Raw genomic sequence first — 25,005 nt, 5'->3', positions numbered from 1 at the left:
TTCCAGAGTGGTTGTACAAGCTTGCAATCCCACCAACAATGGAGGAGTGTTCCTCTTTCTCCACATCCTCGCCAGCATCTACTGTCACGTGAATTTTTGATCTTAGCCATTCTGACTGGTGTAAATCTCAGGGTTGTTTTGATTTGCATTTCTCTGATGATTAAGGATGTTGAACATTTTTTCAGGTGCTTCTCAGCCATTCGGTATTCCTCAGGTGAGAATTCTTTGTTCAGCTCTGAGCCCTGTTTTTTAATGGGGTTATTTGATTTTCTGGAGTCTACCTTCTTGAGTTCTTTATATATATTGTATATTAGTCCCCTATCTGATTTAGGATTGGTGAAGATCCTTTCCCAATCTGTTGGTGGCCTTTTTGTTTTATTGACAGTGTCTTTTGCCTTACAGAAGCTTTGCAATTTTATGAGGTCCCAAAAGCCTCGAAGATATGGGCACAGAGGAAAAATTCCTGAATAGAACAGCAATGGCTTGTGCTGTAAGATCGAGAATTTACAAATGGGACACTAAAGCTATTTAGTTAAGAAAATGGTAAACAAGAACCTGTATATGCTGTAGTTTCTTGGGTTTGGTTTTTTTCTTTTACCTGAGGATTAGAGAGATGGTATTCTGGTTTCAAGCTATTTCCCAAACACCAAATTTATGTTCTTTTCAGACAGCATTTAAGCAGTATCAAAATTCCTGACTGTGCCGGGAATGTAGGTCAGTGTGCTAGAGGGCTTGAAGGGAGCAGGAGTACTTCGGCTCAATCTCCAGCACTCCCAAATAGAAGGTCCTTTTCCTAGAGATCTTATAAGTTTGCCTTATTAATTAAAAGTGATATTTTGAATTTCACTTAAGGGCTTCGTGCCTGGAAGTGGAACAAACTGCTTAAGAAACTCAATTGATTTGATTCACAAAATGGCCTTTCAATAGATGGGGCCATTTGATCTGAGAACATACATTTGGAAGGTATATTCAATCATTAAGAATGTCCGGTTGGTGCAGCATGTCTGTTCTGTGTCCATTCATTTTCACAGTGACTTCCCTTTTGGTACTTCTGTTACTTCACCAAGTGGTTTAAGTAAGGCATGCACTGCTTTCTTTTTATAAACAGCAAAACTACTTGGAACACTGAAAGAGCAATTGAATCCACCACAGGAGTACATTGTAAAGAGGGCAGGGGCTGGGCTCTGAGTTCCTGGGGCACAGCCCAACTGTCACTTGCCTAGTCAAATTAATTTATGCAAAATGTTTCGTCCATCTGAGCCTCAGTTTCTCACTCACAAAAGGGGTTTCTGTCTGGACTAAATATTACATAGTACAGCACTTGTAATACGGAAAGCATGGATGAATAGAAGCCTATGTGCTTGCTGCATCCCCTCTGTACTCAGGTGTATTGGCCAACACTTCACTTTGGGTACCGTCTCCGTGTGTCTTGATGTGGTCAGAGCTCAATCAAGGATGGAAAGAACATCACCTCTTCATTCTGCCCTTTGAAGGACATATAAGCTGAAGGAGCCTAAAAATTTGCAGTGTATTGGATCTAAAATTTATGATCCATCCAGACTCTAGGAGTGCCAGCCCTGAGGATGCCAGAATAGCATCCCTTGTGTCCACATATAGCACACTGATATATGCCTAGGCCTGAGAATGAGAGAGCCACAGGACTAGGAAACACAAGCCCTGTCAGCCCAAGCATCCCATGGGGAGGGAGGTGTACCAAAGGAAATGCTGAGAGAATGAGTTACAGGAACAGTGTATCAGTCCCTGCAGAGAGACAGTGAGACCAGGGAGGTTGGTAGGATTGTCCTAGCTGTTCCCTTGCTCTTTTTGCCTGTAGTGGTTCCTGGGAGAGACACAGACGATCACCTCTGCCAAATGTGTTCCTTCTGATGGGTTTACCTGTGCACCCAATGCCCACCACTATCACCTCTCTCAAGCCTTTGACAGATCTGTACCCCAAGATAATCAGTGCTTTTTACCCATCCCCCCCAAAGCCTGAAGGAGTTTTGTTGCTGTTAATATCGAGTATAGGTCTGTTAAGGAACAAACTTATTGGGTAGATGGCTATATTTATATATGTGTGTATATATATATATATAGTGTTTTAGTCATTTTCAGAGTTCAGTTTCGTCTCTACATGTTCATTCATTCACATGTTATGTGGCCATCACCCCCACCTATCTCCAGAACACTTTGATCTTCTCTAATTGAAACTCTGTACCCATGAAACTCCCTATTGCCCTCAGCCACTGTCCCCTGGAAATCACCACTCCACTTTGGCCTTACGACTTTTGCTACTCTGAAGATCTCATAAAGCATTTGTCCTGTTGTGATTGGTCCGTATCACTTGATATAATAGCTCCAAAGTTCACCACTGTTGGAGACCTTGTCTAAATCTCCTTCCCCTTTAAGGCTGAGTGACTGTGGAGTCTTTAAGCTAAAGGTGTTGCAGTCTCAGTTGATGGTCTCATTTATTGAGCCCTGCTATAAAAACATCAGCTTAACGAGGCTTTAAAAACTGACTTATTTCATTAGCATATAATTAGCTGAAAGTGTTGCCAAGCATTTATTGTAGCTGACATAAAATAATAAATGTATAGTTCTTTTTCATGAAAACTGTCCTCACACAATGATATTTTAAGTTGGAGGCTATATATTGACTTCCTTGAAAATAGATAGTATTATTTAATTAGCACTTAGGATTGTGAAATTGTTCAATAGAGTCACATGATTCCTGGCACCTGGGTGATAAGGCACACAAGTAGGCTTTAACGGGAAGCTGAAGATAGTAGATAGGCAGGCTACTCAGTGAAATGACTAGCAACACTATGCAGCTGGATTCTCAGTGCTTAGTCTTCCTTTCCTACTTCCTAGCCACTTGATAAAATATTGCTTTAAACACACATCATAATCTATTATTTAAGTATTTATTTCTTTATTGGGATATACATTTACATAAACTCTACAACTGACTTAGTTGGAATCAATAAAGAAACAATGCTTCTACAGAACAAAGCTCTTGAGATAGGTATGATGACACAAGCCTAAAATCCTAAACATAAGGCACAGAGGTAAGAGGAGTTCAAGGTCATATTCTGCTACTTGGTGATTTTAAGGCCAATCTGGGGAGAGATAAATAAGGAGAAAGGGGGAAAGGAAGAAAGAGAGAGAGAGAGAGAGAGAGAGAGAGAGAGAGAGAGAGAGAGAGAGAGAGAGAGAGAGAGAGAGAGAGGTTGTGGGGAGTAGCAAGCTAGCTCATTTTCTGGCCATTATACCTAAAGTCTACTATTATGTCTTGGATTGTGTTTTATAACTGGGGATCATATAATGCATGTTCACCTTTTCTCCATGACCTCATATGAGTTCCTTTATAATCTAAGATTATTAATAACGTTTCACAGTGTTATCAAGGATAGAACTAGCAAACCAAGTTGCGTGCTTGTACACTTCTAAATGTATGAAGCTGGGTCTTCAAATTTCCAGGAGCCCTTCCTTCCCATGTGATCCCACTTCCTCAGAGTCCTTTAAATCCCTGTAAAATGGGATTAAAAGGAACTAATAGAGAAACGGAAAGGTGGTGACCACAGGAGAAGTAGAATCTGGACATAATAATAAGAGAAGCTGCCAGAAGGAAGAGCTTGTAGGATAGATAGGTGAACAACATGCTGGCTCCTGGCATCTCTGCTAAAAGTGACTTTTCCTAAGAATTTTGTATATCACGCCTGTCATAAACATTCAACTTCATTGTGCAATGAAGACAGATGACAAGAATTTGCTGTTCCAACAACACAAAAGAAAAAAAAAATAACGTAACTTCCTTATGTCCTTGGAATCTGACTTCCTCAGTTCCAAATGTGCAGGCGAAGACTTGTGCCTGTGTGCAAGGACCAAAGGCAGTTGTTTATGTGACTAATTGGACATCCACATAAATATGGGAATTGGGGCAGGGCTCTCTATTGTCATCTGTTGTAAAGCCAGTACTTACTCTAAAGTGAAGAGGCGTGCAGACTGGAGAGGGATGAACCGTTTAGCTGTCCTTTGTTGACTCGGTTACATAAGCTCCAAGGTCACAAAATGTTCTCCATTTTGTTTCCAAGTACCAAGAGGAAAATAAACAGCCTTGAGGAGGCAATTCTCAGGAAGGGAAGGGGTCTTGGGAAGGTTTTAGTTTAGGGGAGAATCATTGTGGATGCTGTAACATGGAGACATAAGAGGAGATTTAGGATGGAAGGATTGAAAGAAACGTCCCAAGGAAGGAAGATGAAGAGCAGTGAATGGAGAGTTGACTGTGGGCAGGAGGAAAGATACGCCTTCCTTGAAGACAGGTGTGAAGAGAGCACTCAAGGAGTTCACAAGGAGTTTAAGCATTGAGAAAAAGGAAACTGAGGGAACACAAATATATCATCAAATTAGGAAATGTCTCCTTCTGAAGATCATGAGGAGAAGGGAGCTTAGAGAAAGTTTGGCCCAGTCCAAGTAGAGAGCACAAGGAGTGAGATTGTTTAAACGCATGTGCTTGTCAGTTAGTCACAACCTGTGGAGTCTCTACCCCTTTTGTGATTGAACTACCCTTTCACAGGGGTCACCCAAGGCCATTGAAAAGCATATTACAATTGGTTAACAGTGGCAAAATTAGAATTATAAAGCATCAACAAAAAATAATTTTATGGCTGGGGCTCACCAGACCCTGAGGAACTGTATTAAAGGGTCGCAGCATTAGGAAGGCTGAGAACCACTGCTTAGATCACGTTTTCCAAATTGTAGAGCTAGGGAATGCCCGGTGGTCATTAGATATAACATGCTATTTTATGAGTGCTGAATGGAGGCCATTCTAGTTGAGGATCAAGAAAACACATAGCCAAGGTACTGATGAAAATGAGGGAGAATGAATTTTCCACATAGGCATGGTGGTGTACTCTTAGAACCCTGGCACTCAGAAAGCTGAGGCAAGTGGGTCATAAGTTCCAGGGCAGCTTGGCCTGTAAAATAAGACCCAGGGCAGCCTGACCTGTATGGTGAGATATTGTGTAAAAATAAGCAACAAAAATGCACAAAATAAGTGAATGAATAAATGTTTTATTCTTTGGCTCATTCTATCTTCACTTAAAACCTGTCTCTGTAAAACTGTCCCCTCCCTCTCCCTCTCCCTCTCCCTCTCCCTCTCCCTCTCCCTCTCCCTCTCCCTCTCCCTCTCCCTCTCCCTCTCCCTCTCCCTCTCCCTCTCCCTCTAGTCACCTTTCTTTCTTCTCTGTTCTCATGAGAGTTGGACATATCCTATCTCTATCTCATTTGGGGAAAATCTCTCTGATTTGTCACTTTCAAATATGGCTGCTTCCTTCTACAAACCAATTCTACCTTAAAGATATGTACTAAGGGCATGTCTACATTCCAACCAGAGGGATTAGGTAGTGTGCTATCCCAGCCACATCACACAGACCTAAAAGGTCTTTTGAGTGTGAGCCCTTGCCAGAGTAGCCATGTTGCCGGATTAAAATTGCTCTACAGTGGGAAAGACCAAGGACAACACATTCCATCCTCATCCAGCTGAATGTAACTATAGCAACAAACACCATCAGTAATCTTAGAGCATCATTGAGGTGGCTTGACTCATTCATGAATGGGTCATCCTACCTCACCACCCCAGGTGGTTCTCACATTGACAAACTCCAGATGATTAAACAGCTGTCAAATTCAAGAGTGGGATGAGGCCAAGAGAAAGCGATGGTTCTGCCAGAATCTGGACAACATTTTATTCGAGGATTATGTGTTCTCAAACAACAACAAAACATGGTATTTTGGATCTGGCTGAAGAGACCTCTCAGACTGTTGTGGTTTTGGGTTTGATTGTTGTTGCTTGGTTTGGTTTGGATTTTTTACAGTGACAAGGGAGAAGGACTGCAGTGTAGGAGGAGGGTTGGGTTCATTGAGTGCCACCCTGTCTTTGATGCCTTTGGGCAGGTTGACCTCTCTCTACCCCTTAGCTGTGGGAGTGATTTCCTATGTTCAAGAGAAATTTGTAAAGCTTCACTGGGTTCTGTGGAAAGATCAGATATGTACTCCTATGGGAAAGATAAACTTTCCAGCTGAATGGACAACCCTGTTCTGTTTCTTTAGTGGTAAGCTTTAAGGATAACATCTAGTCCACATCTGCCAAATTTCAGTCAAAACACTACATCTATTCTTTCTCTAAAACTACAATCCTTCCCCTTATAGCATGCTTAGACAAGATGTGGGTGTGGCCTGACCACTGTTTGACTTGAAACATAACCATGCCTCGTGTTATTTCCACTGCTCAAGTAGCCAGCAAGAGCTTTGGCTAATCCCCTACTGTCAGCCCTGGCAGGCTTGCTATGTGGAATAAAGTAAACAGCTACATTTGTTCCACAGGAGAATACATTGATGACCAAGGCCACTGCCAAACCTGTGAAGCCTCATGTGCCAAGTGCTGGGGACCAACTCAGGAAGACTGTATCAGCTGCCCCGTAACAAGGTGAGTGACTTTCTAGTGATTCCTAGAGGTGGATGTATTGACCACCTCGTAGCACCTAATTAAGCTGTTAGACACAGGACCCAAACTCCTTCCAATGACACAGATATTACCTATGGTCTGGCCACAACTGTAGCATCCTCTCCCATGAGGTTCAATACCCTTGGCAAAGTATCCGAAACATTCATCCCTCAAACAGAATTTCCATTTTGTGATATATATATATATATATATATATATATATATATATATATATATATATATATATATATATGAATTTATTATAGAGGTGAGTATATACATACTCATCTCTGTAATCAATTCAATACCATACAATAAATATAAATACATGTATATACTCATTTCTATAGTCAATTTAAGGGAAACCTATTATGTAAAGGCATTTCTGACCACTTCCTAGCAGAACTAGCATTCCCTTCTTCAAAAAAATTACTGTTTGTTAAGTTATTATTTATTTATATGTGTTCTATATCCATACACACATGGGCCTACAGTACTTGCATGGAGATCATAGGACAAAATATGGGAATAAGTTCTCTCCTTCTAACATGTGAGTCTTGGAGATCCAACTCAGGTTATCCTATCATGTCTATCAGAGCATGTGTAGCCCTTATAAATGTCTGGAAGATATCTGTTTCCAAATGCTTGTCTTCACTAAAGTGTGAGTTTCTTGAGATCTCACATTTGCATCTCCTTCCCTAGTATAGTGTAAGGAAAATAGACGCATCACTACATGTCAAACAGAAATAATAAGCCATGGAAGCAGCAGCATTGCTAATCAGACAGACATATCCAATAGAGAGGATTGAATGCCTGATATATTTTTAACCACTGCTCCTCTGTTCTAGCTGTTAATAAATGGAAGCTTCTGGGTATTTGAATGAATGCCTTTAGCTAAATGTTTAAGAAGCTGCCTCTCTCTCTCTCTCTCTCTCTCTCTCTCTCTCTCTCTCTCTCTCTCTCTCTCAATTGGATAAGAATATTGTCACAGAGGGGGTACTTTGCAACCCACTGAGACCCTTCTTCTGCACAAGGGTCATTCTGTCCTCACTCTTCCTCAGGACTGTGACATCCCTGTGAGCAGGGGCTGTGCTGTATGTGTTTTTTAATTTTGCACAGAGATCAGCATATAGCAACAGTTTTATAAACATGTGCTTGTTGCACCGTGTGTCATCAAGACCATGAGTTTCATTGTCAGAATTCCCTTAGAAGAAGGAGGCAAGAAATAAAGGAAGGATGGAGAGAGAGAGAAGGAAGGATGAAAGGGGCAAAGGACAAGGAAAAAATAGAAATCTCGAGGATTCCCAATGTTAACCATGAGAATGCTTTTTTTTTAATTTAATTAAGGAAATGTAATATGTTCTGCTGATTATTATACTATATTGCCCACATTCCATTCCCACCATCTATCCTAATATCATTCACAAAACATTTTCCAGAATCTAGTTCTCATGTTTCATATTTTATTTATAATATTTTCTTTGCCATGTTTCCTTGTTTGTTTTACCTTTCGTGACTGATAGTTTTGAAGATTCAATAGGCCTGTTGTTTTCAAGTATTAATACACATATCTCCCTTTTTAAATTATTTGTTTCTTTTGACAAAATACTTCTTTTACAATTTCATACAATGTACTTTAATCATTTTCACTCTCTCTTTCATGCCTCTCAGACCCACCCCTCAACTTGGTGACTTATTTCTCTACTCATCAAGTTCAATTTGTGCTGCACATATATCTTGGATGTGTGGCCTTCTGCTGGGGTTCCGCCAACTTACCAGGGCCAACATTTTTAAAGAAAATTTGCTTTCTCTTCCAGTACCTACAAGTAGCCAATAACTCCTCAAGCAGAGGTGGGACTTCATGCTGACCTCCTTGTCCATGATGAGATTTTTGTCTTACTTCAGCTTGCACTGGGGCTTATGCATGCTGCCATCATCACTCTGAGCTTGTATCTCCTCTGCCGTGTATGAAGGACATTCTTTTACTTCAGCTTGCACTGGGGCTTGTGTGGGCTGTCAGAATCACTTTGAGTTTATGTCTTCACTGCAGTATATGAGAGGCACTGTTTGATTATGTTTATCCACCACCTCTGGCTCTTTAGTCTTTATTTCCCTTCTTCTGCAATGATTACTGAGCCTTGGGAGGAGTGGTTGCCATATGGATGAACCATATGTGGCTGAGCATTCTGCAGTCTTTTATTCTCTGTACCTTGCTAGTTGTGAGTATCTCTGTTAATCACCATCTACTGCGTATAGAAGCTTCTCTGATGAGAGTAAAGAGATGAATTAATGGGTATAGTGATGCCATTAGGAACTGACTTAACATACTGTCCTTTCAACAGAATATTGGTGTTAGATTTTTTTCCTAGTTCTTATGACCTATCTAACCATAGGCTCTTCATCTATGGATGATGGCCTGATAATAGGTCCATGAATGAGTTTCATGTTGTTCTGGACTTAAATCCAATCAGAAAGTGATTGGTTACTCCCATAATATTCATGCCACGATTGCACCAATGGGCATGTCCTGTCAGGCTAGATATTATTGTGGCTCGCAGGACCACGGCTGAGTAAGACTGATAATTACTTTTCTCCTTCAGTGATATATATAGCACCTCACAACATTAACCAGTAAGGATGAGGCATCCAATTGAGTACCAGCTAAATTTCTCCATGTCTTATGTCTTAAGTATGTGGTGTCTTCAGCAATGGGCTCTTACTATTGAGTTCTTCAAAGTAACCAATAGCATTTACAATAGCCTGTTTAGAGGTATATGAGACTTCACTAGACAATAACTCCAAAAGAGTTAACTCATTCCTTGCACTAGGTCTTTTATTTGTTACCCTGTGGTGTTCAGTCAGGGCATTAAAATCCTGTTATAAGATAACTCTATTTTAATGCTTCTCCTATATGTGTATAATATAATTTGCCTATACCTGTATCTATACCTATACTTATACAGTAGGAAGCTGCTACAGAAGTGGATGTGTTTCCTTTTGACTTTTTCAAAAGATCATTGGTTTATCTCCCCAGTAGTCCCTTCTCTACCATGTCCTTCCATTTTTCACTCAAATTTAACCCCTTCTGTCCCATTAATCACCTTTGAGCCTATATACCACTTATTTCTCTCTCCCCTGACTTGGACATCCCTACCATGGCCCCTTACTAATTTTTAGAACGCTATGGTTATTCCAAATGAAGTAAACATATCTGAAAAGTCAAAGCCAATATCCACAAGTGAGAGAGAAAATATGATGCTTGCCTTCTTGAGTCTGGATTACTTCACTCAGAATGATAGTTTCTGTTTCATCCACAGCACAATTTCACTTTGCTTCAGTCAGAATGGCTAAAATCAAAAGAACAGATGATGAAAAATGCTGGCAAGAATGTAAGAAAAAATAGTTCTTTAAGGCTGGTGAGACTGGAGCAGTCATATGATCCGGCTTTAACACTACTGGGCATAAACCCAACGGAGTCTATATCTTATTACAGAGATACTAGCTCATCACTGTTCCTTGCTGCCATGAAGTCAACTGAGATGTCCATCAACTGATGAATGGATAGTGAAATATGGTACATTTACACAATGGAATATTATTCAGCCATCATGAGCATGAAAGGGAGGTCATTTAGTATAGCATGGACAATATATCAGTGGCCACACTACTGAGGAAAATGATAATCCTTCCTCTAGTCACCATTAACTGTCAATAGTACCATGGATAGCAGAAGAGCTTCATGAGCCCTTTCTTCTTCCATATTGAATATTGACAGACCCAATCTTTTTCAGGTCTACTGTGGATAGCCTCAGGTGTAGTAAATTCATGAGTACATTGGCCATATCATGTCCAGAAGATACATGGTCATCTTCCCCCATTTCTTTCTGTTCCTCCACCGTGTTCCCTGAACCATTGGAGGGTAATTATTTAGATGTCTCATTTAGGGCCAAGTCACTTATTCTCTGCACTTTAACCAGATGTCTCTGCATTAACTGTAGTCTAAAAGAAGCTCCTCTAATGAGTCGGAGCTGAAGTAATCTATAGGTGTGAAGATACGTATTTAGAAGGCAGCTTGATACCATGAGCATTTAGCAAAATTAAAATAGTATGTTCCCAAATGCCCTATAACCTCATTAGAATTGAGTTCCTAACTGGGCTTATAGTACCAGGTATGAGTTCCCTTCAATGCAGCAAGCCTTACATCCAATCAGAAAGCAGTTGATTACCCTATACCATCTGTGCCACTATTGCACCAGCAGCCATGTTTTGCCAGGCTGGTCATTGTTAGATCTGGCAGGCTTCATAGTTGGGTGAACTGCTGATGACTTCCTGTGAGCATTCACAAGACTATTTTCTAAGTGTTTCTAGAATGAAACCTGAAAATAGCGAGTTTTCTTTAAAGAAACTTCAAAGTATACTTTAAGATAAAGACATGATCAAAACTAAATCCTGTTCTCCTTCTAGCCCCATTTTTATTACTGTGAATAATTAAATTGCCTTGTATGTTTGAACATCTTTGAACACTTGTCTAATGAGGCAATTATAATCATCCAGTACACACTGGAGGATACACAATTGTCCCTAGCACAATAGAAATGAAAAGTGAGAAAACAATTCTACCACCATAAATGACTACTTAAAAAAAATCTAGGCACAGCCATGGCAGTGAAAGCAAGGCGGACTTTGAAGTCTATCCTGGATACATGGGGAGACCCTGTCTTAAAAAAAAAAAAGAGAGAGAGAGAGAGAGAGAGAGAGAGAGAGAAAGCAATCTAGGCCTGTTGGCATAAAATGTAAAGTAACATTACTAGGACATTTTGGAGGTTTTGCTTATGAAGTATACTATTAGCTTTTGAATAAAGGAATGAACACACATGAATCTTGAATGAGAGTATCTTCCTAACAAAATACTGTTCCAAGGGTCAATTTCTTCTCTTTGCTCTCAGCATCCTTTCCTCTCCCACATCTTTCTTCTTTGATGTTAGCTGTATACACACATGGCCAAGAAAGGGTAATGGAGCATGGCAACAAACTACTTGACTTCTTAGTTTTCTGGTATTTTCCCTGAAGGGAGTTAAAAGGATAAAAGGGAAGGAGTTATCTGGAAATAAGGTGATGTTGACTTATTTGTTCTTGAGAAAATGGCAAAGTATTTCCAAAGTGTTTCCCAGATCGGTGTCTTGGCTCATTTGGAGCTGCTATAACACAATACTTGAGACTGGATAAATTATAAACAATATAGCTGTGGCTGAATGTTACTCGGAACTGGGACATCTATGTACATGACACTGGCCTCTGGTTAATGCCTTGGTGCTGGGTCACCCCACTGCTGAAAGTAGAAGACAAGGGAGAGAACAAAAGAAAGCTAGACCTGCTTTTATGGCTTCTTCCCATGATCACATCATCAATCCAGCTATTTGTGTAAGACTCCTCACTACTTACTCCCCTCATCTTAACCCCTACTTCACAACATTATCACCTTGGAGACCAAGTTTCCAACACATACATGCTGTAAAACATATCCAACCCATAGTAAGTGGAGTCCACGCAAAGAAGGTCAAAAATACTTGCTTTATATTTAGCTCTGAGATGTATGCAGAGTCCAAAGACTCTTTAGGACACTGTCCCTGCCATTGAGGTCACAGTCAAGGGATACTAACACACTCAAAAGAAGCATGAGTGAGGGAAATTCAGTACCCTGGCATTTAAAGCAAGAGTTGGACCCAAGAAGGAGTGGACATTTGCCAGATGCTGGAGCAACAGAGGACACAGCCTCTGCCCAGCCATGGAAAGGGGAAGCTACCTTGGGTGGAATAGCCTGGTCTCTAGAGTCCCAACCTTAGAATTCCTGCTGATGTTTCCCCACTTTAAAACTCACTAGAGCCCAGCGTGGTTTCTCCCTCATGAATGAAGATAGTTGATGACCTCGAGATAGCATTTTTACTAGGCTCACTTCCAGAATAAGACAAGATGGAAAACAGTGAAGAAGGAGATAGACTAGGGATGGGGTGACGAATAACCTGGACAGCTGGTCTCTGAGGGTTTGTCTTTTTCTGTTTTTTAAGCCACTGCATTCTTTTAGTTCCTAGAAAATAAAGATGGTCTTCAGAGAGCATTCAGCTGTAAGAATGTTAACATTAACTTTTGGGTTTGGTTCAAAGCTGAAAAAGTAAATTAATGGAAAGAAAGTAATGCTGACCAGGTATTAACAACTGTTGAAGCTGGGTAATACTTACACATTGAGTGGGGGACAATTATCACCTACATATGCAAGATACACTTTTATGTCTGTTTAACTTTTTCTACAAATTTTTTTAATTTACAAATTTAACTCTGAAACTGTTACATTTACACAATGGAGTACTACTCAGCTATTAAAAAGAATGAATTTATGAAACTCCTAGGCAAATGGATGGACCTGGAGGGCATCACCCTGAGTGAGGTAACCCAATCACAAAAGAACTCACATGATATGTACTCACTGATAATTGGATATTAGCCCAGCTACTTAGATACCAAGATATAAGATACAATTTGTGAAACTCATGAAACTCAAGAACGAAGACCAAAGTGTGGACACTTTGCCCCTTCTTAGAATTGGGAACAAAACACCCATGGAAGGAGTTGCAGAGACAAAGTTTGGAGCTGAAATGAAAGAACGGACCATCTAGAGACTGCCATATCCAGGGATCCATCTCATAATCAGCCTCCAAACGCTGACACCATTGCAACCATTAGCAAGATTTTGCTGAAAGGACCCTGATATAGCTGTCTCTTGTGAGACTATGCCGGGCCTAGCAAACACAGAAGTGGATACTCACAGTTAGCTATTGGATGGATCACAGGGCCCCCAATGGAGGAGCTAGAGAAAGTACCCAAGGAGCTAAAGGGATCTGCAACCCTATAGATGGAACAACAATATGAACTAACCAGTACCCCCGGGAGCTCGTGTCTCTAGCTGCATATGTTGCAGAAGATGGCCTAGTTGGCCATCAGTGGAAAGAGAGACCCAAACTTTGTATGCCTCAGTATAGGGGAACGCCAGGGCCAAGAAGTGGGAGTGGGTGGGTAGAGGAGTAGGGTGCGAGGGTATGGGGGACTTTTGAGATAACACTGGAAATGTAAATGAAGAAAATACCTAATTAAAAAAATAAGTTAAAAAACAAACAAACAAACAAAAAACAAACAAAAAAAAGGAAAAAAAAACTAAATAAAATAAAGACAGAGTTCCACTCTTTAGGTTAGATTGGCCTGGAACTCAGTAGGAAACACACGTCTTTCTCAAACTCATAGAAATCCTCCTGCCTCAACTTCTCCAGTGTTAAGATTAGAGGTTTGATTCACTATCCCTGGTAAAAATCAGAAGTTTAGAAATCACCTGCATATCCTATAGTTTCTGTTTACTTTTCTAATCACCTTTGGTTGGGCTCCTTAAAGACAACTTAAAATGTGAAACAAGCCCTTTAGCTCTGTATGTAACATGCACAGCTCGAAAATGTTATGGTCCTGAGTGCCGAAGCCTACTTTCTAGCCCAGCCTCGAAGGAGTATAAGGTAAATAAATCTAAATTAAAGTATCTGGAAGTTACCGTTGCTCTTATACAGCCTTAAACATAGCCTTAAACTTTGATCTGTTTCTATGAAAATTCAGGGAGAAAAGACTTTTTATAAAGTTTCATTCCATTAAAACACCAAGAAGTTATGAGAAATGCCCTTGTGACGGTTTTAATCAGGCCAAGCTAACAATCGGCAGACAAGGCAGCCCTGACTCACCCAGCTCTTCTGTTAGGATTCGTGTCTTTCTTTGACATGGACAGCCATGTGTGTGAGTGTTGCCTTAAAGCTGGGACAGGGTCTGCAGAAGATCAGGGAGATTGCTACTTCCAGTGGTGCGGAGTCTGCTGAGCAGAACCTGAGGGTCCAGGGAGTGGAGAGTAAGCTGGCCTTTTATGTTCAGTCGTAGACTTGAGTTCCATTCTATTTCCACCCTGATGTAAATGACACAGCAATGGGAAGGGTGCTTTACCCACCCCCAGCTCCCTCCAATCCTGGGAGCGCTTTAATCAGCTCCGCAGCAAATGATTGGGTCTAGATATGTAAGCAGTAGCTGTTAGACAAGGCACAACAGGAAAAATGACCGGTATGGTGAGAGGTAGTACAGACAAAGGAATTTTTCTTCTCTTTGATGATCCTCTCAGCTCCTAGAATAGGTAGCACAATTATACCCTTAGGGACATGGGCTCCACTCAATTAACCTTATAGTCAACAAGACTAAGTATTACTATAAGGAAACTCTACAAAACACCAGTTTGGCCTCATCTACATTACCTAGGCTCAATTCACGAACTCCACAGTAATCCAGATGTTCACAGAGCAGTGGCTCTCGAAGTGTGATCTCTATAGGATCCCCAGGAAATGGGATTAGCATACCAAAGAAACATTCGCAGTACTGTGATTATTACAGACCCACTCACAATGGCTAAGGTAATGGTACTCAACCTGGCTACCCAACTGACAGATGAGTTAATTTAAAAATGGGTTATATATGCACAATTGAATATTATTCATATTTAGCCGTAAAGAGGAATGAAATCCTGCCATTAGCAGCAAAATAGAAGGGACCAAAGGATATTGTGTTTAATGACCTAAGTCATACTCAGAAAGACAAACACTACTGCATATTTCACTTGTATGAGGAGAGTAAAATAAGTCAAACTAAATGTAGATTGGAAGTGAGGAAGGGTGGGGAGGGAAGGAAAACAGAACTGCATAAGTAACAGAGAAACAGGAGATGTTTTGGCATCCCACAGCAGAGCGGGACCACCAATCCCCAGTTGTAGATTTTGTGAAGATTCAGACTAGAGGAGGCTGAGGATGCCAATGATAAGGAAATGATGAGAAGGTAGGAATGGTAAGTGTGCAGATGTCATAAACAGAGGCTAAGCACTGAAATGCCACACTGGGCTTCAGTAACATGTCACTACATGTGTGCTCATGAAAAAAAAATGTAACTAATGAGTAAATTATTAAGTTTTCTAAATGTGTGCTCTCTGGATCAGTAATGTTAGCACCACTGGGAACATTGTCAGAAATGCAATTTTCCGATCTTTTTCCTGAGCTCCACTGGATTAGAGCATCTGGAGGTGGGACCCTGGCCCCTTTCATCTGTTCACATTACCTAGCTGATTCCTGCATTTATTTCATCAACATTTTGTGTTTTTCCAAGCAGAGTGCTTGGATTCGGTTGACTTAATCCCATCTGCTCTTATGATTTCCCTGCAAAGAAGGATGAAACCCATACACAAAAATATTAGCAGAGACACCATGATATAGATTCCACACATATAAAACCAAAGGTTTTAAGAGGCCGTTTTCTAACCGTTGTTCCAGGCCTTTAGGGGGGGTGTTTGCAGTGACGATTAAACAGGTCGCGAGACTCCGTGTGTGAGCAAATAAAATCTGAGTTCATATGCTTGTAATATGCATAAGGCGGTTTTCTGGATAGCATGTGACCTTCAGAATAGTGCTTCATTATACACTTCCAGCTCACTTAGATATGACACACCCAATGTGGGCATGTTGATAACTAAAGGAAGAAAGCTTTCTCCAAGGCCTCAGGATTCAGCAGCCCATTTAGTATCTTGAAAGGCAGAGACTACTTCTGATACTGACTGGGTTGGTGGAGCCTTCATCTGGGTGGGCACCAGTTGCAAGCAGATTTGGGGTCATACCCCTAGCCAGGTTCCGGTTACCTTGCTGTTGGATCTATATATTGGGCCAAGGATAGGTACGTGACTAATATCTGCCCCAGGCATCACTTGTGTTTCTGGAGCAGTAGGACAAATCTGTACAGTGAAACACAACCACTCTTGGTCCCTCAGAAGTCCTCCCAGTGAATTCTAATACCCTGCTTGTCCTCCAGGGTCTTGGATGATGGTCGCTGTGTTATGAACTGTCCTTCCTGGAAGTTCGAATTTAAGAAGCAATGCCATCCCTGCCACTACACTTGTCAAGGATGCCAAGGTAGTGGCCCTTCCAACTGCACCTCCTGTAGAGCAGGTGAGGACATTTGCTGCCGGCTCCTTCCTCATCCCAACCTGTACTCTCACAAACAAGCACTTGTTTTGGCTCAGAAACCTGCAAAAGGGCTGAGGTTCTGAGCAGACAGCTGTTCATGAAGGCACCAGTACAACCTGAAGGCTCGTTTGCTGCCAGGACACAAAAATCCTTGTTCACATAAGCACACATGTTGACTCACTGCCCCTAAGGAGATGAGAGAAGTGAAGAGAGGTCTTCTCTGGGAAGCAAAAGCAGAAAGTATTAAGTGTGTGGTCAAGTATGACGAGCACAGTAAAGCTAAGCTTTGTTGTGGGAGACCTGAAAAGCTAGGGAATTAAGCAAGACACAGATGGTCCCTCAAACTAGCAATGCATTAAAGGTTATGTGAGGTCTGAGAGCTGAGCTAAGCCATTTAGATGGCAAGGTAATCAATTCACTCAAGACAGATGTGACCTTTCTGGTCCAGTCTGAGTTACTCTCAGGGTTTCCACCATCACTGGGGGTAGGCCACGCCCTCCAGGTTCCTCTGCAGTTTAACCCTTGACCCTGCTCCAGCCTCATTTTAAGCCTGTCCTCTATTTTGACTTCATACGAACTACAATCACATTATTGTGCTTATATAGTAGAGTTTGAGAGTGAAGCAAATTTAAATTTTGTGTCATTTTAAAGAAAAGAAATGTGGACTTTTAGTCACTGGTGGAAGGCTAGATGGTGTTGCTGCCCTGGACGCATCTTTCCCACAGATTTTTTTTCAGGCTGAAGCCTCCAACAGGCTACTCTGCATTTCTCTGCAATCTCTACTGTGCCCAATTGTCTCACCCACCCCGAGAGGATGGTTCTTCTGACCTCCATCATACTCATACCATTTGTCTAGTGAGAGAGGCTTATTTGTCTTTACTGTTGCCTACAGTAAAACCAAAAAAAGTGAAAAAAAAAAAAAAAGACAATATGTTGGATTGTCAGGAATACAGAAACTGGGCTCCTGCCCACTCCCCTTTTATATACCTTGCCTCACTCAGAATATCAATTTTGTCCATAAAAAACTTTACGGCCAACACCAGAACAGCAGGGAATGGTTTCAACCCTGCTTCCTGATGTGGTCTGAACACAAGGCAACATCTGGCACAGAGACTGTGCACACGGCAGGTAGGGAAGAGTGTGCCTTGTTCAGGGGGAAGTCCCTCAAGTGTAGCTCTAAGGAAATGCACAATTGTCCCATCCTCCTAGATACGTTTATTAATTAATTATTTATTTTTAACAATATCTCCTGTGTCCTAAGCAGGCCTCAAACTCACTATATAGCTGAGAATAACGTTAAGTTTTCGGTCTTCCCACTCCTACTTCCCAAATGTTGGGATTATAGGCATGCACCACTAGGCCTGGTTTTATACAATACTGGGGTTCAAACATAAGGCCTTACACATGCTAAGCAAGTTCACTACAACTGAGCCCCCAGCTTTCTTACTAACTAGAAGATACGTAGTCACTTCACTTCTTTAAACCTCTTTTTATTTGTTTAAAAAAAATAAAAAGAACAAATGGGCTTTTAGACTCATTTCCCATAAAACACTTTATATCTCAACATATGTCACAAAATTAAAACAAAGTTTAGATTCTAAGAAAATATCGGATAGTCTAAGCATCTTGCTACTACTTATACCAAGCCATATGAGAAGGACTTCAACAATTCGTCCATATTTTCTACTTGAAGAACTCCATCTAATCCATCATCTTAAATATTATTGTCCCTCCTTTGTACAAGTTACTAGTAGATGCAATGGAGAATACAGTAAACCAGAGCATGTGATAGCTAAACCGTTTCATAACTTAACCTGATTGAGAAACGCCTAGTAGATTATTAAAGGAAATCTCTGGGTGTTTCTGTGAGAGCATTTCCAGGAAGGATTGACTGAAAGGGAACGAGGACCCTTAGCGTAGGTTGGACCCTCCATAAGCTGGGGTCCAGAGGGAATGGCAGAGGGGGAGGAGTGAGAAAGCCACTGTCTGGGAATTCTTCTCTGGGGTGTGGCTTGCAGGAAGGGAGCTTCTCTACTCCACCACACCCTCCCTACCCTGATGCACTGACACCTTTGAAAGTGAGAGCCAGGCAAGTCCTCCGTCCCCTGAAGTGTTATCTGCGGTATATCTGTCATTGCAATGAAAAACAAACAAACAAACAAACAAACAAACTGACTTGCTATCAAGGCATTTACAGAATAATAAGGTTTGTCCTCACATACTGAACAATGAGAAACGATCAGATAAGGACCACTTGAGCAGTCAAAAGGCTGCCATAGATTATTTCCATAGGTGATGAGCAGAGGTTTACTGGAGAGGGTAATTGTTTACCAAGCCCTTATTTAACATGTTCTCCGCACAACAGATGCTCAGACTAATCAGCAAGGCTAGCCTCTGCCTTCAGGTTGCTGTGCTGCAGCTGAATGCTTCACTTCAAGAAACTCCACAAAGGAAATTTCAGTGGAATGCTTAAGCATCGGGAAGCTCACGTCCAACATTATACTGGCTTTCCATTTCTGTCCTTCCAACAAAGCAGTAGCTCTATCTTTACCCATACACTTGACGTCCCTGCAGCCTGAAGGTCAATGCTTTGAATACCCATGTGGTGGCCCATCTGCTGAGTGAACTCTAGACTCAGGTTATTCTACACAACACCAATCAGCTGTTCTTCAGAGTCAGGGCCATATGGGAAAGCTGATTCTCAGTAGAAAGAGTAGATGCATACCCAGAACACATTGAACATTGCAATTCCCCAAAGCTGGGAGTCAGAGGCTCCTAGGTAGACATGTAGTATTAATCTTGGTGTTGTTTTTATAAAATATTTATGGATGTTTATAATCCTCTGCAACTGGTCCTGATCTTTTTCTAACTGATTAGATTTTTCTATTCTCTCCAGGAATAAATTCCCATGTTCTGTCATGCTGGGAAATTGCTGATTCTTTTCTCATAGAGCCTAGTGTTGACAGAAATAAAACCCTTAGGGATGATGTGGGGGAGTTGTGGAGGTGTGCTTGATTTAGGGTGTCAATAAGGCTGTTCTTAGAACAATTAGTATCTTTGCAAAATCCCAGACATTAGTCAACACAAGCATGTGATTTTAATAATGATTGCAAATCATTGCAAGATTATACTTTTGTCCAGGGTATCTGCCATGAAGCACATGTTTATTCTTATGGCAGCTCTGTAGCCCCCAAGTCTGAAGGGTTTTACCCTTACCAAAAGGAGCCCTTGGGAAAGTTAAACACATTTAGAATCGTAGCTACCCACAGGGTATGGTTTGTGGCTTTACAATGACATCTCAAATAGAAGTTGTTCACTCAAATATATAAAATAGCGCAAAATGATTTCCTGCAAGGAAACTTTTCAGCAATAAGGATATAGATGTTGCACTTTTTATTAAATCCATTCTGATGCTCTTGGTCCCCTAGGAACAAAAGCACTGAGTTGTTTCTCTTTTTAATAAAACATCTTATGTTATATGGGTTCCATGGCTGCTTTTCCATTTCCTCTTTCTCATGCCCCTCTAACTGGTCAGACAAGCATGGTCAGGAGCGCTTCCTGTACCACGGGGAATGTCTGGAGAACTGCCCTGTGGGCCATTATCCTGCCAAGGGACACGCCTGCCTACCCTGCCCAGACAACTGTGAGCTTTGCTACAACCCACACGTCTGCAGTCGATGCATGAGTGGCTATGTCATCATTCCCCCCAACCACACCTGCCAGAAGCTGGAGTGCAGACAAGGTGAGACTTCTCTGGAGCTCTGCTCAGCACCAGGAGGTGGGATGAGTATATGGCTGGGCCTCAAGGAGGCTTTGACTACCTTAATTTCAAATATCATGGTGTTGTATGAACACTTAGAATGTCTCTGAATAGCTCAGTAAGCAAGTGGAGCTCATTCCCAGCTTCACAACATTTCCTTCCGCAACATGTCTCCAGACAACAGAGAAAAACTGGGGTCCAAATCTCAAGGTCTTGGTCAACAGTTTCCTCCTTAATTACTAGGTATGAGACCCTGGGCAAAATGAGCCTAATTTCTCCATAAAGGGGATGGCATAACACCAAGGAAGATTGCCATAAGAAGCAAGGGGACTCAGTCTGCCTAAACCTGCTTGAAATGTTTGGATGTTCTGTAAATTGTATGTGGTTGTTAGTGTTCAATTCCTTTGTTTTATTGGAAGATGATAAATTAGACATCATTGACTGTGTTTGGTCCTCCATGTATGTAAACACTCCTCTACATAAGAATGATGGCTGGCCCATAGCTGAAGATAGCTTTAAGATATTTTAAATTAAGCACTCCTTGTATTTCTCCTCCCCATTTACAGAAATAGTAATTATATGTATTTTAAATATGTTTAGTAGGTCAGATATGAAGTTTGTCCATTGACATGTCTAATTTTATTTTCTCACACATGGAACTGATTTATTTAATAAATCTAATCTACTAGATTGACTTTAAAATTAGTTAAGTAGCCAATCATGGTTCATGGTAGCTCATGGCTGCAGTCTCAGTATTCAGGAAATGAAAGCATTTAACTTAATGCCAGGTCAGCCAGAGCTACGTAGCAAGACCCTGTCTCACAAAGCAAAGTAAAGCAAGCAAACAAGCAAGCAAACAAACAAGAAAACAAGCAAACAAAAGACTAGTTATACAAAATATAGCCCAAACCTTTTGTATCTTACCCACTTGAGTGCTACAATCTGATAAATTAATATAAGATTTAAGGTATATGGCATCCTTCTTCAAGATGGTTTGGGGCTTCATAATTGTTCTGTGAGTCACTTAAAAATAAACTACACACCAGCATGACTTTATAGGAGTGATCATGCCTTCACCCAGTGGGTCTGAGCTGTTTTTTCCATGTCCTCTCACTGTACAGGTGAATTCCAGGATTCTGAGTATGAAGAATGCATGCCCTGTGAGGAAGGATGTCTGGGATGCACTGAGGGTATGTCATCTTCCTTTGTTACTTACAAAGTTTAAATAGCTGTGTCCTTCATCCCACACCCTGATGTTGCCATTGATCCAGCAAAAAAAGTCTTGTCATTGAGGTAATTACCAGTGTCTCCATCACCATCTCTAGTACAGACAACATCACAATGAAGAGATGCTAAGGCAGCAATAGTGTCAAGCTTAAGAAAGGATGGCGGTGTTGTCCCCTGTGATTGCTAGGTAGATGATGAGGGGTAGTTTTCAGCAATCATGTATGAAGGTGCATGACCCTCTGAGTCTTCTTTATTACGTGTCAAATAAAATCAAACAGAGATGCCTGTGGGCTCTAAGTCACTTGGTATGTGTAACACAAGAGCCAGCAGGTAGAGATAGGGAGATCTCCTTTTGTTAAAAATGAAGCCTAAGACAATGCTTTGTACTATGGTGATGGTGAAGTCAGGATTCCCATTACTCAAAGAAAAGCATACATCCTCTCTAGTTCCTAACCCCTTCCTTTCACACCACTGGTGAAGGAATAGGTGCAGTTGGTTTATAGCACATAACATCAGAGAAATTGATGAAAACTGTAAAATAGGAATGCTATGAAATTTCAAGACTGCACTTCTATGTAAGCCTAGGTAACATATAAAATACAGCATACAGCATCTGTGAAAGAAAATCCCAGCTGGCACAAAGGGTCGTGGACTAATTTCTCTTTCTGAGAGCTTCCATGGAGGCCTTTGGTGCCTTGATTTGAAGACAGCTGCATCGTCAAAATCCACCTCAGCATGGATGACAGCTTATGAAAGCTGGGAAGTCTAGAGTATACAGAGCAACCTGCAGGTAGCTCAACAGGCTGGGGTCTGCTCTGCCAGCTTCTCTGCTGGGCTGTCTCTTCTAGGCAGCTAGGTTTGTCTGACAGCATTTGTCATCAGTCCTTATTGCATATGTATATTTATGGAGAGGAGCCTGTTGAATCTAGTCAGTTGTCAGTTTCATATATATATATATATATGTGTGTGTGTGTGTGTGTGTGTGTATAAGTATATATGTGTATGTATATATATGTGTGTGTGTGTGTGTGTGTGTGTGTATAAGTATATATGTGTGTATATATATATATATATATATATATATATATATATACACACATACAGATATATGTGTGTGTGCATGTATATGTACATAAGGGTACATATACATCTATCAATATATACATATATACACATTAGAGGGGCCTAGAAGTGAATCTAGACAGTTCCAGGTACTTCCTGAAGCTATTTTGAGATATTTACTTTCTGAGCTTAATGACTTCCCCGCAGAATGGAATGTTTCACCTCCCACTGTAAACATCCTGTATCTTTCCTCAAAGACACAGATAGGAACAACACCAAGGCAACAATGATCCCTGGGAGATTCAGTGTCCACCCTCTCCCACAGACACAACTAAAGGGGAGACCAAGGTATAGAAAGAATATCTTATGGATGAATGGATAAATGCATCGCCTGTCAATCAAAAAGCCTATGGCTTAGACAGGGAATAGAAGGTGGGACATCTGGGAGGAAAAGTAATTCTGGGATAGAGCCAGGGGTGGGGAGATCAAACTGAGAGATGTGAGGAGACAGGTACATGGTACCTGAGCACAGGTAACCAGCCGTATGCAGGTTAAAATAAATGGGTGTCTTAGGTTATGATTCTAGTCAGAAAAGAGCCTAGCTAGATGGCCAAGATATTTGTAAATGTATTTTGAGTCTGAGTCCTATTTCTAGGAGCATGGGGCTGGGAGGTGGAACCAGGCTTAACTTCAACACCAAGGTGTAACAATCGGACAGTGAATTCCATAGCAGACACAGGCCAACCAGGTACTCACAGTCCAGAGAGTCTACCGAACTGACAAATCAGTCTGATTCACTTTATAAAGTGCTATTTGAATATCTGACTCATTCCTTCACTTAGACGACTTTAGGTCTCTGCTGCATGCTAGGTGCTCATGGCAGCACTGGGAATTCAAAGGTGACATGGCAGGCATCCTGTGATAAGGTTGTGCCAGGAGAGACACCTGGAATGAAGCTCTTTACAAGGTTGGCCCAGGGTGGAGGGAGGTTCAAAAGACAACAGGATCACCGGCTAAGGTGACAAGAACATTCAAAATGCTGAGATTTCACATCTTAAATTCTATCATTTCTCTTCATTTACAAAATTTCTATATATTGGATCTTGTGTGTTCTTGGACTGACTTGGCTATCTTGACCATGACCTTGTTTCTGAGCCCTTGAGATCTCTCTAGCAGAACGAACACCCCCTTCTCCCTTTCACATAGACGCTGCTATAGCATTGGTCTAACATTTTGTATGTGCATATCTTTCTGTGTGATGCTAAAGGGCTTGCTTAAGAATAAGCTCTCCTTCATTGGGGACCCTGTGTGTACCCAAGGAGCTGAAGGGGTTTGCAGCCCCATAGGAGGAACATCAATATGTACTCACCAGTACCCCCAGAGCTTTTTGGGACTAAATCACCAATCAAAGAAAACACATGGAGGGACTCATGTAGCTGAGGATGGCCTAGTTGGTCATCAATGGGAGGAGAGGCCCTTGGTCCTGTGAAGGTTCTATGCGCCGGTATAGGGGAATGCCAGGCCAGGAAGCAGGAGTAGGTGGGTTGGGGAGCAGGGGGAGGGGGGAGGGGATAGGAAATTTTCAGAGGGGAAACTAGGAAAAAGGATAACATCTAAAATGTAAATAAAGAAAATATCTAATAATAATAATTAAAAAAGAATAAGCTCTCTGATTACATTGTCTGCACCCACAAGGAAAGCAGCAGCCCAGGATCATACAGCATACACAGTTGATATGCAAATGTTCCTCCTTTATGATGACTTGGCTTACAGGGTTCTGACTCTACCACCGTGGTGTGACAATGATCTTAGTGTTGTAAATGGGGATCTTTTTCTGCATTGGCAATATGCATACAGAATGCCCTCATGTGGCTGGGCAGCAGCAAACCTCAGCTGCCAGGAGATCACACGCTTATGTCAACAACCAGTACCATTCAGTGTGCTGTGGGGCCAGCAATTCTTCAATATATTACATGAGATAATCAGTGTTTTCTTACAAAATATGCTTGTGTTAGCAGTGCTTGCTCAAGTGTAGCCTAATGTGTTCTGAGACTGTATGAGAGAAAGTGTTAAGTCCTAGACTCTAGGATACACCATGATGTTTGGTAGGCCAAGAATACTAAATGCATTTTCTTCTTAAGGGTATGTTCCATTTAGAATGGGTTTATCAGGACATAACTCCATTTTAAGAACAACAATAAAAAACCAATATTTTAAATATGCATAAATATTTACTTGGTTGAGTTTGAGAGTTTCTCAAGTTCAAAACAAAATATTGGCTTTTGAGACTCAGGGGTTCAGAGTCCATGTTTTCTCTAATTAAATTTTGTATACAGTCCAAGAAGAGGAAAAAATCATACAATAAAAATAATTTT

At 41.1% G+C, this 25,005-nt stretch overlaps 1 protein-coding gene across 7 annotated transcripts in view; it reads left to right on the top strand.

Annotated features, from left to right (window-relative positions):
* Pcsk5 (proprotein convertase subtilisin/kexin type 5) overlaps positions 1-25,005 on the top strand; it is a 405,399-nt gene that overhangs the window by 306,014 nt on the left and 74,380 nt on the right. For all 7 annotated transcript variants that reach the window (NM_001190483.2, XM_017318080.1, XM_006526759.4 and 4 more), the window contains 4 exons: positions 6,385-6,487; positions 16,427-16,563; positions 20,117-20,323; positions 21,463-21,531. In NM_001190483.2, the coding sequence (NP_001177412.1) occupies positions 6,385-6,487; positions 16,427-16,563; positions 20,117-20,323; positions 21,463-21,531 (516 nt within the window). The remainder of the gene's footprint in view (positions 1-6,384; positions 6,488-16,426; positions 16,564-20,116; positions 20,324-21,462; positions 21,532-25,005) is intronic.

The sequence above is a fragment of the Mus musculus genome, chromosome 19, assembly GCF_000001635.26.
Source record: "Mus musculus strain C57BL/6J chromosome 19, GRCm38.p6 C57BL/6J".
NCBI lineage: Eukaryota > Metazoa > Chordata > Mammalia > Rodentia > Muridae > Mus > Mus musculus.
The sequence above is the reverse complement of the archived record's forward strand: the minus strand, read 5'-3'. Positions and strand labels throughout refer to the sequence as shown.